Here is a 16,079-nt window from a genome sequence, read left to right on the forward strand (position 1 = left end):
TAGATATATTGTTCATCTAGTTAAAAACGATAGAAAATAACAATTTATACAAAAATTTTATGTAATATTTTACATTTCTCTTTTATTTAATTTATTTCACATAAGACGCACGTTCTTATCGTAATCTCATTTCTTTTTACATAACGATTTCTTTAACTTTTCTTGTTACAAGCTTTCATAACACTTGAACGTATTGATAACAGCTTTTGTCAGTTTTAATATTTCTACTATTGCAGGCACAGAAATTTCAGAACACTTATCGTTTAGATGCTTCTGATCCTTTTAAGGTAGATCCAGTGGATAAGATCGTGAAGATGGCGATGATTGCTAATCTAGAAAATATCTCTTACGATGCCATAGAATCTCCAAAAGTTTGCGAAAAAGTAGCGACGGATATTAGAGAAAGAATAAAAAAATTGAACTTCGACAGGTGATCAATTTTTTAAATTTAACTATTTTAATTTTACACTTTAATCGATTAAATTTTTTAGGTATAAAATTGTAGTTAAGGTGACCATCATAGAGAAAGCAAGCCAATCTATACAATCGTCTATGGGATTTCTTTGGGATCCAGAGAAAGACAATTACTCTACATTCGCGTACGAAGCTCGAACATTTCATGCTTACTGTTGTGTATTTGGACTTTACTACGAATAAATTTTGTCATTCGTTTCACGTAATTATGCGTATTGCCGAACAAATGAAAACCTTGAGACTGTTCTGCATACCTTGAACAGATCACACGTTTTTTCATGTGTTCAATAACAGCTAGTGGAAAATATTGAACGTAACATATGGTAATAACAAGAATCAACAGGTGTACGCATGTGCATTCGTTTATCTTTTCTGGTCATTTACACTGACTAATCATTACTATTTATCGCTTTCTATTTCCCACATTATTTCTAAAGGAGGAACAGTTATTATTGTACTCCTATCGACAACAAGATCGAAGATCTTTATTTATGTTCCCATTGTCGTGGATTTTCAAATTGTATTCTGATAATGTACAGATTATTGGGCATACGTCAAAACCCACATACGGTTATAGCCTCACGTTTGAACCGTGTGTTGGTTATCAGAAGAACCAAGAAACTTGTTGTATTAAATAACATTTTGAAAAAATCGACGATAAAAATTTTTTTTATGTATAACGTATATTAATGCATTGTAACATTCTTTATAAATTTTACACAAAGCATATATTAAAATTGATAAAAAGATAAATCTCTCAGAGAAATCCATTCCATTCTTAGCTCTCCAATAAAAAATAAATACAGTTCATTCAGGAATACAAATAGTATAAATCGATAAAGAAACAAGGATGTGGTTGACCATCGAATATTCACATGATCGATCGATCAATCAATGAAAAAGAAGCAAATTCGGTGTCAAAGAGCTACATCTACAACGTTACAAATTTTCTATAGAATTGTGTGTGTGTAATAAATGAATTTACAATAATTATTAATTTCTTATCGCGCTAAACTGAAGAATTTCTGATTTGTTCCTTGTTCTATCGAACAAATACTATTTACCCAACGAGTTTGAAATGTTTAATGTACACAAACTTCCGTTCAAATTCAAGCTATCCTATCGTAGAGAAACTATAGGACAAAACCGGTTATCGAAAATATTTCGTCCTTCTACAAGTTCACACAACCGACATTTAATTATCCAATACACAGGTGTAAATACACTGCTTCCTTTCTACACACGAGACTACACCTTCGCTCATTAGAAATTCTAATATTCGTTCGAAAATGCTAAATCGCCTTCCCATTAAGTATTAATGCCTGCGGGTACTGATACGACGCAGGCTCGGTAGTTCGTTCCTATAAAAGAAGAGAACGCACAGTTAATAACATTTTATTGGCCGACAGTGGTGAGTAGCAGTGCTCAAATAATCGTTCGACAATCACAAGTAAGTACTGCCTTCGAGATACGTAACTCACATCGTATCGTTCACCTCACAATGGATTTCGTCGAATCTTCTTGCTCTATCTTCAATTGCTAAACACACTTTTATCCGTTTTTATTCAGTAATTCACATCTTGGCTAATAATTTCATGTGCATATTTATCGTCGAACGCCTTCTTTTTCGAACTTACAATTGCACTTGTTGTTACAGAGACAGCGTACATTTTACGAGAGATTCGACTTGGAAAATGTTCGACGTGAAAATTTTCGCGATTCTCATTGCAATTTTTTGCTTGAACAGTCGATTTGTTTTAAGCGACGATGAAGCTGATTATTGTTACGCCGATGACGAGCATCCCTATCTGCAGGCTGGTACGAAAACGGGCTATCACTTTTCACACGGTCTCGTCAAAAATACCACTGTGTCAAGTAAGTGTTGACAGATTGCTAATTTATAGTCACGAGATTGTATATTTGACAAATTGTAACGTTAACGTGATTTTAAGGTGTGACATATTTTTCGTTTATTTTCGTTACGGTTTGCCCTGCGTAGATTGCGAGCCAGTGCAAATCTGGATGCTGATTAGGCATGGAACTCGTTACCCCGGGAAAGATGAGATCAAAAAAATGCAAAAAAAGTTGCCCAAACTTCAACGTAAAATCATCGCCAATCATAAGAAAGATAAACGTAAGTAAAATTTTAGAAAATTCGTGTGTACGTGTGTACACGTACAGAGTGTCACCAAAAAAAAAAGGGTGAATCTGCGTGAGAAATTAAGTCGAAAGTGTAAAGTTACATTTTCTTTTCATACGAAGCATTATTTCTGAATACGTGTGCACTTACATACATACGATCTCACTTGAGTCTACGTCTAATAGATATCACTGCAAAGTACCTGTATTGCTGATCAGGTGTATATCGTATTATCAGATTTAGCGAGATTATCACAGTGAAAGATAAACAATGAAATTAAAGTATTATTTTCTCGAGAATTTTTTCTTTCACTAATCTACAAATTCTTCGAGGCTTTGGATTCACCTCTTTTCTGTATTATCAATGCAACATTGTCTTTCACTTTTCTATCATTTCTAATATCTCTCATTAGACGGTGAATTATGCCTGAAGGACTTGCAAAAACTACAGACATGGGAGATAGAGTCAGGTCTGGACAAAAGTAAGCACAAGTTCTTAGCGAAACAAGGTGAAAATGAATTGCTATCACTTGGTGCACGATTCAAACATTACTTCCCCCAACTTTTGCAATCCGAACCAGACGATACCTTGGAAAACAGATACAAAGTAAGCTCATCAAATGAAACGTATACTTTTCGAAGTTGATCCAACTTTTCTCTCTCGATTTTCACATAGTTCAGAGCAACGAACACGCAACGAACAATAGCCAGCATGAATCATTTCATCAATGGCGCCTTTGGTAATGCGACCATTGATAACACGGAAGTAGTGCCAACTTCTGAAGACACGTTATTGAAGGTTCGTAAAAACGTATTAATCATCGACGATTACAGTATACTTTTTTATTATCTGTCACTTTTAGGTTTATAAGACTTGCAAACCATGGTTGGAAGATATGAAGAATTCATCGACAGCCGTCGAAGTCAACAATTTCATAAATGGCACAGAGTTCAATCAAGTAATTGGTAACGTCAGTCGGCGACTCGGTTTTGCAGACAATCTCTCGTTAGGTATAAAAATTGTCACTGCAGAAAAGTTCCGAACAAACTTGCTGCGTATTAATTTTCATCCACGAATCAATTTGATTTAGACGACGTTCTGATCATATACACCGCGTGTACTTTTGAAAATGCTTGGTACATCGATAAACGTTCTCCTTGGTGCGCTGCTTTTACAAAGGACGAGATGAGAATATTCGAATACGAGAGCGATCTTCATTATTACTATCGGTCCAGTTACGGTGAAAAGATGAGCTCTGCGGTGGGATGTCCACCGTTGCAGGATATGTTTAATCATTTCACGTAAGTGTTGGCACAAGTACTAGAAATGTAATTGGTATGCTTCCATCCTTTTTCTGCCGGCATTTCAGGAAGTTAGAAAATGGAGAATCGAAGGAAGAACCGCAAGGTATTTTTTACTTCGCACATAGTGCCACGGTTCAATTGCTTTTAACATCGATGGGAATTGCGAAAGACTCGACACCTCCGACAGCTTCGAATTTCGAAGATATGGAAAACAGAAAGTGGAATACTTCTCGTCTTGTACCATTCGCTGCAAATCTTGCGGCAGTTTTTTACAAGTATGTTTACGATTATTTTTGAATTCGTATTATAGACTAACACTTAACCCTTTAACTCTTAACTCTACTCGACTCTCGATACTCTATAATTCGCGCTCTCTGATGATCTCTCTCTCAATGACTCTCGCTGTAACGATATTTCTTTCGTTCACTCATTCTCTCTTTCTCGATTTCTCTAGTTCTTTCACTCTTCGCGGACATTTCGAAAACTCATCCAGCCACGTCCACCGAACTTTTCGGCAGTGGCGCACCCTTCGATAAGCGCTTATCACTCACACTTCTATCGCTCGAACCCGAATATTCTTCGTTCATATAGCTATGGTTTTTAACACGTTAATTGCCACGCCTGTTCCTAGAGACCGGCACGAGACTTTTCGTTTACGATACGCCTTGACTGTGGCTTTAACCCTTTCGTTACTATTGGCGCCTTTAGGCGTTTTGAAAATTTCCTCGCGCTATACTATTTGGAGCCTTTCGGTGCACTTCCACCTTAATTTAACACTTAATTCTATCCTTTACGCGCTTCCACTTTAATTCAATAAACCGAATTTTAAAACGACACGGCGAGAATAAAAAATTGTCCAGCCGTGGTTCAAAATTTACAATCAGTCGCCCACGTTACGCATTAAAAGGGTTAAGCCACGCTGCCAATACAATCATTCTTACGATCTAGCATTCCTAGCAGTCTCTTTAACGAAAAATTAACGATCATTTTAATTCTTGCATTATCATTTCAGATGTGATTCCTCTAATAAGGTGAGATTTTACTTAAACGAGAAACCTGTGGATTACGAAGGCTGTGAAATGGGCGTATGCGATTGGGAATATCTGAAGGAGAAAATGGGACCTAACGCGTTCAACTGTAACGTTGATTTTTGCAAGAAATAACAGCAATTTGAATTTTAAACTTGTCGCATAAATCATGAAAATTACGCAAGAAAATAGAAGGTGAAACAGGATAATCGTAAAAGTGATTCTGTTGAAGTGATTACGAAGCATATCAGATGTGCCTTTGTCAGGAATCATGTGGAAGAAATTACAGTATGACAACCTGTACGTATATTTCCGAAGCAACGAAGCCGAGCGACCTTATATTACTGTCACATAAGCTAGCGTGATGAACGATATGTTCACACATTGCGACACCTAAAAATTTACCGAGATTTACCTGAGACTATCATCGGAATACGCATTTTCCCTTTCGTCCACATTTTCACTTCAAGTTCACGCCCATCTAATGCCTGTCGTTTCTACACTCTAGTATAATTTATACGATACTTAAAAATTCAATTAGCAAAACGATGTACTTAAATATGTATTTTATACACATTATTCAATTTTATTCAATAAACTTTACTCGACCGAAAAATATTCGAACGTTTTGTCGTTGCATTGTAATCTCGCTAACTATTTTACCGTTTTAACAGAGTACAAAATGTATAGACTACAGATACGAAGCAACGAAGCTTGACGACCTTATGTCAGTGCCACCTGAACTACCGTGACGAATTGTGGTCACAAATGGGATGTGTACTTATTTAAATGTTGCAACGGATAATAGTCCAACGTTTAAAATACTGCCTTAAAAACATCTTCGAGAAATCTACATTATTCTCACACTTGTTCAAAGTGTCAAAAGTAATCATGGTACACAAAACCTGATTTTCCATATGTATTAAGGCTGTTCCATATCGGGCTAATTAAAAATCGTGTTAAAAACATTTTTTCGATTAGAAAATTTTCTTATTTGTACTTATGTTTCTGTACTGCTAGAAAAATATTATAAGCGGGCATTTGGACGGAACTTGGGGAATTCTGTTGCCCCCAACTTCTTATCGATTGCGCTTGCTCAAAGTAACGAATCTTTCCAATTTGATGGAACGTATGAAACACTACGTCACCCCAGCGAAGGATCAAAGGCTAGAAACCGTAATGTACTATTCGCAGGGTCTATCGCTGAAACTATACGACTTTTACACAGTATACGCTAAGAGCAACGAAGCTCGACGACCTTACGGCAGTGCCACACGAGCTGCCGCCACGAAAGGTGGTCGCAATCGGCAACAAGTACGTGCAAAACGACGTTCTTTTCACAGTTCACTTGTATTTTAAAGCGGTGTTACAGTGCCCAGAGTGTTTCCATCGGTATATTCTCCGAGTTACGAAAGAAATCTTCGAAACTTACTACAGAAAGATCAATCCTTCGAACGATTGTGAAGCTTTTTCAGATTCTGTCTGCGCGAGTTCTGTATAAGGAATTAAAAAAAAAAAGAAAAAGAGAGAGATGACAACTTGTTGATAGTAGGTGAAAATTGACTGTTTAAAGTAAATCATTTCGAACTGTTCTTGTGTAATTTTCAGTTTGAAAAATCGTAATGGGAAAAGAACGATCGTAATTTCCATCGAAGGATCGATTGTGTCAAAGTGTCTATCAAATATTGATAGGATCTCGTTTACTTGGAATTCGGCGAAGAAGAGGGCAAGGCACTTCAACGATCGAGAAAAAGTGAAAAGTACTACTATCGGTCGCACTCTCTCTTTCCAGGTTTTTCTAGGGAACTGTACTCGATTTAATGTGCCTAAACAGGGCGTGAAGTTTGGACGTCGGCTCTAAAGATCACGGTAATTTCTTCGCAAAGATGACATTTTTTCACTTTATACCAGATACTTTCACAATTTTACACGAATTTTCGCAAAAATGTTCCAAGAATAATTGCAATTTCAACTGTACATCGTTACCCTACTTTCATTGCCCTAATTATCATTCTTCCTTTCTTTTTTTTTTTGCGTGTTACCATTTTTTGTTCTCGTAAGAAGATAGCAAAATTTCTCTTGGATACTTTTCATTGGGAAAAAGTTGCATCGATGAAACATTTCGTTAGGCGAAAAAGCAGTGTTTGCGGTAGGTCGTGAAAGCGGCACGGATGAAACACCGAAACGAAATTTATTTCATTCAACTTTCGATGGAATTCCGCTTACATATCTGGGAGGAATTTCATTTGAATAAATAAACTCGTCTGTGAATAATTAAATCGTTGAATGGTGGTAGTAGAGTTCGCGAAGCGTGACGTTGACGTCCTACTTTTGTTCCCAATTATCAAGTATTATACAAATTACAGGCGGTCGTTATTTATCGAACGAGAGTAGATTGTTTTGTTCTTTTTCTGTAACGGTGCACGTTACAGGTGAATAAATAGTTAACAATTAAATTAGCGACGAGTGTTAAACTTGTGACACTTGCGGAAATTAAAGTGCGACAACAAATTCGTGTCGTCCGCGAAAGTTACTTTATTCGTTTGCACTTTAACGCGATAGGAATTATTTTCGGTTCGAATCTGCCAGAAGAGATAGTGTAGCGGAGGGGTAAATTTAACGTAGTTTTGTCGAGGTTTTCGGGAAGAATCAGATTGGTAAGAGACTTACATACACGACACTTGGCACTTGCGGACACAAGACATTAACCACTTAATGGAGACTCTTGTGACATATACGGACAGGCCGAAACGTTTAATTTGTGCAAGCTTGTAACAGTCGCGAGTGCAACCGATGTAGTCGCCGTTCAGCAGTTTTCTTACTCTTCGTATTTATCAATCGAAGCTATGGTATCGTGTACTAAAACATATGTACTGCCTTTTTAATACTATACACACAATCTTTAAGCCGACATCTCTTTGGTCTTTGAGTAAACAGCGTTCAGTAACCTTCTTTCTTGCAGTGTCTCTCTTTCTATAGTTTTGAGTCTTATTTTCTTCTCTTTCTTGTTATTTTTTAATAAATTTTAATACTCGAAACTTATACACTCCATCTTTCGCTTTTGTGACTCTATTTCAGTAAAAGTACTTTGTTACAATAACCACAGAATGTGAATTTATGCAAAAAAAGAATAATTGTGCATTTTTCGACGGTAAATTTGCAAAAAATCTAAACGTGAAGTGGTTAACAATAAGTAGGCCAAGTAGACTTATTAGACTGAAAGAAGGTTTCGCTAATCGAGCAACTGCCAATTACGTTATCGTCAACCTTACTCATTCTTGAATTACTCCTTTAACATCATCCCGCCTTCATAGGTTCTTAATGATTCCTAATGAATTTTATTTTAAGAGCTTCTCTAATGTTATATTAAGCGACGGTAATGCAGGGAATGAAATATAATTGTCATTCAAGTGCAAATATAATTGTCGAATTTAAATCGAATTTTCTTACACGTTTCATTGCTAAGAATCTTCGAAGAATTTTTTCAAGGATTAAAAAATCGTCGACTGATTTTTTTCACGTAGATTCACCAGTTTACTAAATCTATCTTCGCTGGTGAAAGTGAAGTTTTACTCGTTGCTTATCGAAACAACACTGAAACGTGAAACATGATGTTTAACAAAAATCGAGACGTTAATAATTAAGAAATCCAGGTGTTAATTCTAAATATAAATCTCGAGAAGAGGAGAACCTCTGTTGCACTGGAAAATTAGTCGCAGAATTAGAAATCACGTGGTAAAATTAGTGAAGTCTCGGACTCCAGCAAAACCTGTTTCTTGCTCGCAAATTATGCAATACAACCGCTTGTACGCGTAATGCGTGAACAGAACTTAACTTTCCCACTCACGTGCATGTTTTACATTTATCCTTAACCTTGATGCGCGAATATCCGTTCCAAGCACAGATAGTACAAACTTTTTCCTTTTTCAACAGCAAAAAACAGGATACGTAACCGAAACAAATAGGCGAAAAAAGAATTTACGAGTACGTTGATCCGAGCAATAACAATTCGTAGTTTTCCTTTTTTAATTTTTCAAGGCAGAAGTCTGCTACATGTTTGAATCGATTAGTATCGAAACCATGTTACCGATTATATAAGTCTCATGGAACGCAAGGATAATTCCCTGCTTATTTCCTTCTTTTTTTTTTTTTCACTTAACCGTGGAATCTGAAAAATGAATAAATATCCTGCCTGGTTGCATAAGGTTCATTTTACGTATGGTTGATTGCAATTTATAAAGTTGGTAGTAAAGTAACATGTGACATCAGCACAGGAAAATGTAGGTTTACTGCTTGCTGTATTTCAACGAAACAAAGCGGTTTATGAATCCCGTGAGTTACGATGCGAAGTTTCACTGACAAAAATAACGAGACACTAAAGATATGTAGAAAAAAGAAGAAAATAGCGTAGGTACAAAATTCACGTTTGATTGGCAACCACCGTTTCTTTCGCTCTTTGCAGATTAAACAGCGGGGACATTTAAAATGAACGCATCCGTGTTATTCCTGCTTTTCTTAATAAGTCACGTTTACACACGTGACGTCGACTACTGTTTCGTGGACGAAGACGACCCGTATCTCTACATGGCCACTAAAACCGCCTATCATTTTGTTCATGCTGGAAAAACACGGTTTCAAGATGTACCTAGTGAGTATACCATTACCTCGTCAAAGTGACATGTACCAGCTGTAATATTCAATGTAAAAGCCTTTGAACAATTTCATTATCCCGTAGATTGCAAGGCGAAACAAGTTTGGATGCTTGCTACACATGGGACACAATGCGCATCAGAAGCAGAAATAATCCAGATGCTTACGTTAACGGAACTTCAGAGTCACATAATTAACAATCATGAAACACGGAACAGTGAGTACAATTGGTATTACTTTATTCGAATAAATTAACAGCGATAATACCAAAAAGAAAGGAGTCCGAATGAAAATTCAATTGAATTATGCCTAAATGTGTTTTATTGTTCGGTGGAAAAGAGTTCTGAGAAAACGGTGCTCCCGTTTAAAGCAGGCGCAAGTAAACCAGTTAGACGTTAATTCAGGTCATTGACACTTTTACATATCGATCTTTGCCGCGCGTCGTTTTACATGTTGATCAATAGTCACATATCCAACAGTTACCACGTAGATTTATTGATTCCAGGAATAAACACGTCTATGCTAAATTGGAACGCGCCCTATCGCGAATCGTTAATCTCTCCTAAAAGTTAAATTCAGTTTCCACGGTTAACAAATCGTTCCCTTCCCTCTCTCCCTCTCTCTAAACTGTGCAACTTGGTAATATGGTTACGGAGAGTTTGTAATTAATCATATGTCCTTCGTCGATTATCTTTCCCGCAGACGGTCACATGTGCAACAGAGATTTGGAAAATTTAAAACGATGGACACCGAGCTCGTACCTGAGAATCGAAAGAGCGGAAGTTTTGACACCGCAAGGTGTGGAAGATATGAGATTGCTCGGTAGACGATTGCATAGCAATTTTCCGGAGCTTCTCAGCTCGAGAGTTGTGAACTTAACGGAGGATAAATACGTGGTATATGTTTTATAACGATCGAGGCTACGAAGGATAATGACGAATTTGATTAAATCGAACGAAATTCGTTTCAGATGAAAACAACACATATTCGTAATAGTTTGTTCGCGTTCATGGAGGGATTGTTTGAAGACAGAAATGCGGTACAGGTAGAGGAAGTTCCTGAAAACGACACTTTGCTCACGGTAATTATTTCTTTCTTTTTCTTCTTTTTTTAAAGAAGACAGGTATTTCTGAAATTTATCTTTATCAGACGTACAAATCTTGCAACGTATGGGACAACGAGCATACAAATGCCTCCATTCAGGAGGTGATAAGTTTCGAGGAAGGACCAGAATTTCAGAATCTCGTGCAAAATGTCAGTCGAAGACTTGGATTTTTGTACGATGTTCCGAAAGGTAAGGTGAAATTTCAAACGTCTCAAGTCGTGATTAATTATCGGATATACAATTTTTCAGAGTTAATTCTAACGATATACGATATATGCCGTTACGAAAAGGCTTGGACAGTGACGAAACTTTCTCCTTGGTGTGCTGTTTTCAGCAAAGAAGAACTTCGTGTGCTAGAATATCGCGAAGATCTCTACTATTATTACAAAGCCGGATATGGACGTGAAATCAATGCGCAGCTAGGATGTACACTTTTGCAAGACATGATGAATCACTTTTGGTAATTTGATTTTCTTGCCCTTTTAATGAAATTGTTACCCACTGTGTAATATCTAATTACAATTATGCAATGCTACTGTTTTCTTCTTTGTTACATGTATATCAATGGTCTTTTCGAATATTTTAGGAAAATGGAACAGGACACAGACTCGAACGAACCGAAAGGTATATTTTACTTTAGCGACATTGTAAGCTTGCAAAATCTCCTGACCACACTGAATATTAACAAGGACCAAATGCAGCTGACGGCTTTTAATTACAAGCATATGGCGAAACGTCAGTGGCGAACTTCTTTTATATCGCCAATCGCCGCGAACCTTATCGCTACATTTTACAAGTAAGAATACTTTCTCACACGAAGTAAACGCAAATAAAACAAATCTGTTTTTTCTTTCAATTTTTCTGGTATTAATCAATATCGACTAGGGGATCGCGTGGTGAAACCAGAGAGATAGGAATTATTTATAAAATTGCAAAACTCTGGCTAAAATGAACTACACACGGTCACAAAGTGTTTCTATTTTTATTCGCAGATGCGACAGTATCAATCAACCAAACAAAGTAATGTTTTACTTGGCTGAGAAGCTAGTCCTGCTAGACGGATGTGACGTGGGCCTTTGCGATTGGGAATACATCAAGCAAAAGTTCAATCCAGTCTTGAAGCATTGCAGCTTGAACGTTTGTTGGAACGGAAATGGAGCCGCGGCTTATATTCCCAATTTCGTCCTAGTTCTTCTTCTATGCTTCTCTCTAGTCTTCGTAAGAAAATAAGGAGAACAGCCGGATTGACGTTCGTTATTCACGAACGACGCACAATATATCTCGGCGTTTAAACAACACACGAGATAATAATTATCATAATTGCTAAATAAGATAATTCCAAACATTGAACGTTGCTGCTCGCGAACTATTCCGCTGTGCTTTCAAGATCGCCAAATTTCTGTATATTTAATAAGTTTATTTCAATGTTACTGCTGTATACGTAATTTATACACATTTATTGTTTATCGTCATCCTCATTTCTCTACGCGTCACAAATATATACTCGAATAAGTCGAATATTACTTTTTTTTTGTTTTTCTTTTTTCAACGATGTCCGTCCTACTCGCGATGACCGCGCAACAATATACATATATAATGCACAATTATTGTCACATTGTTGCTTGAAATTCTCTTTAAGACTTCGAAAATTTCACGAACACAAGCAATGGCAACATGTTTCTATACGCTTAATAAATGTAAAGATTGAAATATCGATATATCTCCTCTTTTCGTATGTTTTACACACTCATATGTAACTTATATTCAGTTATGAATAAAATATAAATAATAAATGACTAATAATTACTCGAAGAAGAAGCGTTCAGTGTTTATTTTTACCTTGCGCATTGTTCTATCGGTAATTATCAATGAAAAGAAGTGGAAGAACGTTGAATTATCGTGGAAAATTTAAATACCAACGGGGTCGGTAACAATTTGAAACGGAGGAGAACGGTAATGAGAAAATAATAAGAAGTCGCGAACAGGCGAACAATGTTTCTTCTTAACTTAATAAGCCGCAGGTTTTCTTTATCGGTTTCCTCAGTTTTCCACGCTGCTGACCTTGCATTCGTTTTGCATAATTAGAAGCAAACAATTTCAAGATATAAGCTGTTTCAAGAAGTTTAATGATTGCGGTTAATAAAATTATCATAATTGCGGAGGGTAATGCATCGTCAAGGATGATTTGCGCGTTACTAGGCTATGGTCAATAAAATTTACATTGGGCGTGCAAATTACCGGTAAATGGAAGATACTGTCAGAGCTAATTGAATATTCCGCCTACATGCTGTGTGCAAGTGAAATTCATTATTGAAAGAATCCTTCGGCTCCATTGAAATAATTTTCGTTCAAGAGCAAGGGAATGTTTCTGAACGAGAAACATTTATCCTTCGCAAAGATTACTGCTTAACTCGTCGTGAACTCTTCTTCGAAATCACCTTTCTCTGTTGTACCTTCGTGGAAAAATCTTTCCGTGAAAATATGACAAAAAGGAAAAGAAAAGAAAAAACCTAGCCGTAAAGATATGAAAGGAAACGAAATGATTATAACATGCAATTTAATAATACAAAGGTAGAGAAGACATCACTGCATTGTTCCACTCTTTTTGCCTTTGGCCTGCACCCTTTCAATTTTAAAATCCTTCATTACCTCGCGTCCCATTTAATAACATCAAGGCTTTAATATAATAATTGAGTTAAATAGGAATTTCACCTAATTAATCGACGAACAATAGAAATTAATGCTGTTTACGATAGTACGCGAAGGATTCGAAGGAAATGTAAGAAATTACTTGCTAATTAAATGTGTTCTCTATACCTTCGTATAAACTAGTCTAGTCAGTCAAGAGATACTTCCAATAGTGCGCAATAGCGCTCGATGAGTGGCACACCATTAAATTTGTGCAATCGAACTTGTTTTATATATAGTGCAAGCGTAATTTATGTTTGCTACATTATTACTGCACTTAGGATAAATGAAATTTTTCCACGAGTGACTAGGACGATGGTCATCTTTTGCATTCAGTCGGTTGCAACTTCTTGCTTGCACTCGTCGTTTTGCAGTTCATCGAGCTTCTTGAATTTCGCAACTGAGAATTACCTGTCTGATACGTTCAGTGTCAGTTTTATTATCGTCGACTAATTGGTAAGTATGAGAAATTTCTATCTTGACAAGCACAGAAATTTTAATATTTACATAATTTCAGAATTTTAAGAGAACTACTATGATACTACCAACATTCCTCCTGGCACTTCAACAAATGAACTATTTAAAACACCTCGCAACTATCAATCAGCCAATTGAACATTTGCTTAAAACGGTGACATTTTTGGACGTACAGTTTGTAGTTCAAAGTCCTTTTGGAATAAACTCGGAGGTAATCGATGATACGTACAAAACCGTGTCTCGTATTCTACCAACAAGTTGCATTTCCTTGAACGATTCTGTTCCCGCAATATTACCATCCTTTCGTACATCCCACGGAACGCTGATTTTCTACGCTTACGTATCGAAAAATCTTCCAAACGTTAAACAAATGGACGACATGATACGTGTAATTGTGCACGACAATAATCGTCCAAAAGTTCTACTGTTGACCATATTGGAAGAGGAAAATTGCAGTTTCGAGGTGTTTTTGAAAAAAATGTGGCAGAGACAGGTTATCGACGTGATGATTTTAGAAGTATCGAAATCTGACAGTCACGAAATCGCCATAAAGGTTCACCAGTATAATCCATTTACGAACGTTTACGACCGACAACCGTACAAATCGAGCATGCAGTGGTTTCCAAATAAAATGACAAATCTCTACGGTTATCCGTTGAAAGTTTACATAGTGGAACGTCTGGGTCATATTTGGATGACAAAAAATTCCGAAGGATATCCTGTGATATATAATGGGTCGGATGCAAAAGCTTTAAAAGTACTTGCTCGTGCCATGAATTTTTCCATTGCACTGGTTCCCAACAGGGACGGTAATGAAATCTGGGCCTTAACACTGAATTCATCGATCGACATAGTAATTCCGATGATGCCTTATTTTCCCGAACATATAAATTCGACACCTGCGGAAACTATACCTCTAAGCTCTGAAAGCTGGTGTGCAGTAACACCAATTACATACAAATACGAAATAGTCAATCTACAACCTGTTACCGGAATAGTTATAAATTTGATCGTAGTTCTCATATTCTGGGTGGTATCGATTCTAATGAAATTCAGCTCCAACACCTGGAAGCCTATCAAAATTTTCGCTTTAATAATATCGACGTCCATACCGATAAGACCGAAGAGAACAAGTGAAAAAATTATATTCTTGAACATTGTGCTAGTCTCAGCTTTATACTCGACGAACTTGTACGCAGATCTGACTACGCACAGTCTAGAAGAAAGAACTGCTGTAAAATACGAAAATTTCAAGCAGTTGGACGCATCAGGATTCACTCCTGTGGTTCTCGATGTACTTATGAACCTAACTTTCACTAGCGGCGATGAAACTTTTCGTGCGTTAAAAAGGAAGGCGATAGGCATAAATAATACGGTGGAGTGTGTTCGTTATTTGGAAAAACATAGGAACGTCACGTGCTTTATGGAGCTGAAAGAGGCAAATACTATTATGTATAATAACAGGCGCAAAGGTAAAGAGGTAATACAAGTTAACAAAAATCTGTGTTACGCTAAACCACCAACTGGATACTATCTCGGCAAGTATGCACCGTACAAAAATCGAATTGAAGAAATTCTAGTACGTTTAGAACAATCGGGTATTCGCGAGACATGGTATCGAAATAAATTCGAAGAGACTACAACGCGACGAAGATTCATCAGGGAAGCTGTTACTGTAAACCAATATTCATTCATGTGGAATTTGGTTGATATTGCAGGATGCGGTTGGTTGATATCGTTGGTAGCATTTTTTGGTGAACAAATGGCGTCTCATTTAAGCAGCTACGAGAAAAGAACAATTGCCGAATGAAGTTACGATGTTGATTCAGGTGTATCGCGATCTCCTATTTGCAAATTATAGGATTAGAAATGTCGGTGTTTTCACTCGAGAAAATTGTGCAGGAATTTCTCCGTCACGGTTTTCGCATCGTTTTTCTTGCACATGTTGAGTGTAAATCTTTGCTTAGAAATATTTAAACAATCTAATATTAGGATCGTAGAACTTAATGATCCTGTACTTCAGCTGTATCTTGAAATGCCAACTTATTTTCAGCATGTTTGACCGCATTGCATAGCTGTAAGATTCGTCTATGAAACTGAAGAATCCTACCAAATGAAACGTTAAATATTTATAATTTTCATACGTGTCAAGTTCAGCGTTAAACGAACGGCGGAGAAGAAAAAGTGGTTAAATAAAATGGTAAAACGTTTAA

The 16,079-nt window shown here is 36.8% G+C and overlaps 3 protein-coding genes across 3 annotated transcripts in view; all 3 read left to right on the top strand.

Moving 5' to 3' along the window:
• The window catches only part of LOC108576162 (tctex1 domain-containing protein 1-A-like), a 4,101-nt gene extending 3,444 nt beyond the window's left edge, over positions 1-657 (top strand). The window contains exons 3-4 of the mRNA XM_017939106.1: positions 237-430; positions 492-657. Of these exons, the coding sequence (XP_017794595.1) occupies positions 237-430; positions 492-657 (360 nt within the window). The remainder of the gene's footprint in view (positions 1-236; positions 431-491) is intronic.
• Positions 658-1,876: 1,219 nt separating this feature from the next.
• LOC108576163 lies at positions 1,877-12,366 on the top strand. Its single transcript, XM_017939107.1, has 17 exons — positions 1,877-1,924; positions 2,132-2,349; positions 2,474-2,608; positions 3,027-3,220; positions 3,290-3,412; positions 3,477-3,624; positions 3,705-3,915; positions 3,984-4,193; positions 4,931-5,079; positions 9,418-9,594; positions 9,682-9,813; positions 10,299-10,492; positions 10,567-10,677; positions 10,746-10,890; positions 10,951-11,161; positions 11,288-11,497; positions 11,694-12,366. The coding sequence occupies exons 2-17, from the start codon at positions 2,169-2,171 to the stop codon at positions 11,929-11,931; spliced, it is 2,769 nt and encodes a 922-aa protein (XP_017794596.1). The 5' UTR covers positions 1,877-1,924; positions 2,132-2,168; the 3' UTR covers positions 11,932-12,366.
• Positions 12,367-13,924: 1,558 nt separating this feature from the next.
• LOC108576164 lies at positions 13,925-15,676 on the top strand. Its single transcript, XM_017939108.1, has one exon. The coding sequence runs from the start codon at positions 13,925-13,927 to the stop codon at positions 15,674-15,676; it is 1,752 nt and encodes a 583-aa protein (XP_017794597.1).
• The last annotated feature ends 403 nt before the right edge of the window (positions 15,677-16,079 follow it).

The sequence above is a fragment of the Habropoda laboriosa genome, unplaced genomic scaffold (genome assembly GCF_001263275.1).
Source record: "Habropoda laboriosa isolate 0110345459 unplaced genomic scaffold, ASM126327v1 scaffold212, whole genome shotgun sequence".
NCBI lineage: Eukaryota > Metazoa > Arthropoda > Insecta > Hymenoptera > Apidae > Habropoda > Habropoda laboriosa.

Bases quoted from the DNA above. Each gene is read 5' to 3' on its own strand.
- LOC108576164 (XM_017939108.1), top strand. From the start codon at position 13,925: ATGATACTACCAACATTCCTCCTGGCACTTCAACAAATGAACTATTTA.
- LOC108576163 (XM_017939107.1), top strand. From the start codon at position 2,169: ATGTTCGACGTGAAAATTTTCGCGATTCTCATTGCAATTTTTTGCTTG. The intron at 9,814-10,298 runs GTGAGTACAATT...TCTTTCCCGCAG, and splicing joins CAATCATGAAACACGGAACA to ACGGTCACATGTGCAACAGA. The intron at 10,891-10,950 runs GTAAGGTGAAAT...ACAATTTTTCAG, and splicing joins TTTGTACGATGTTCCGAAAG to AGTTAATTCTAACGATATAC.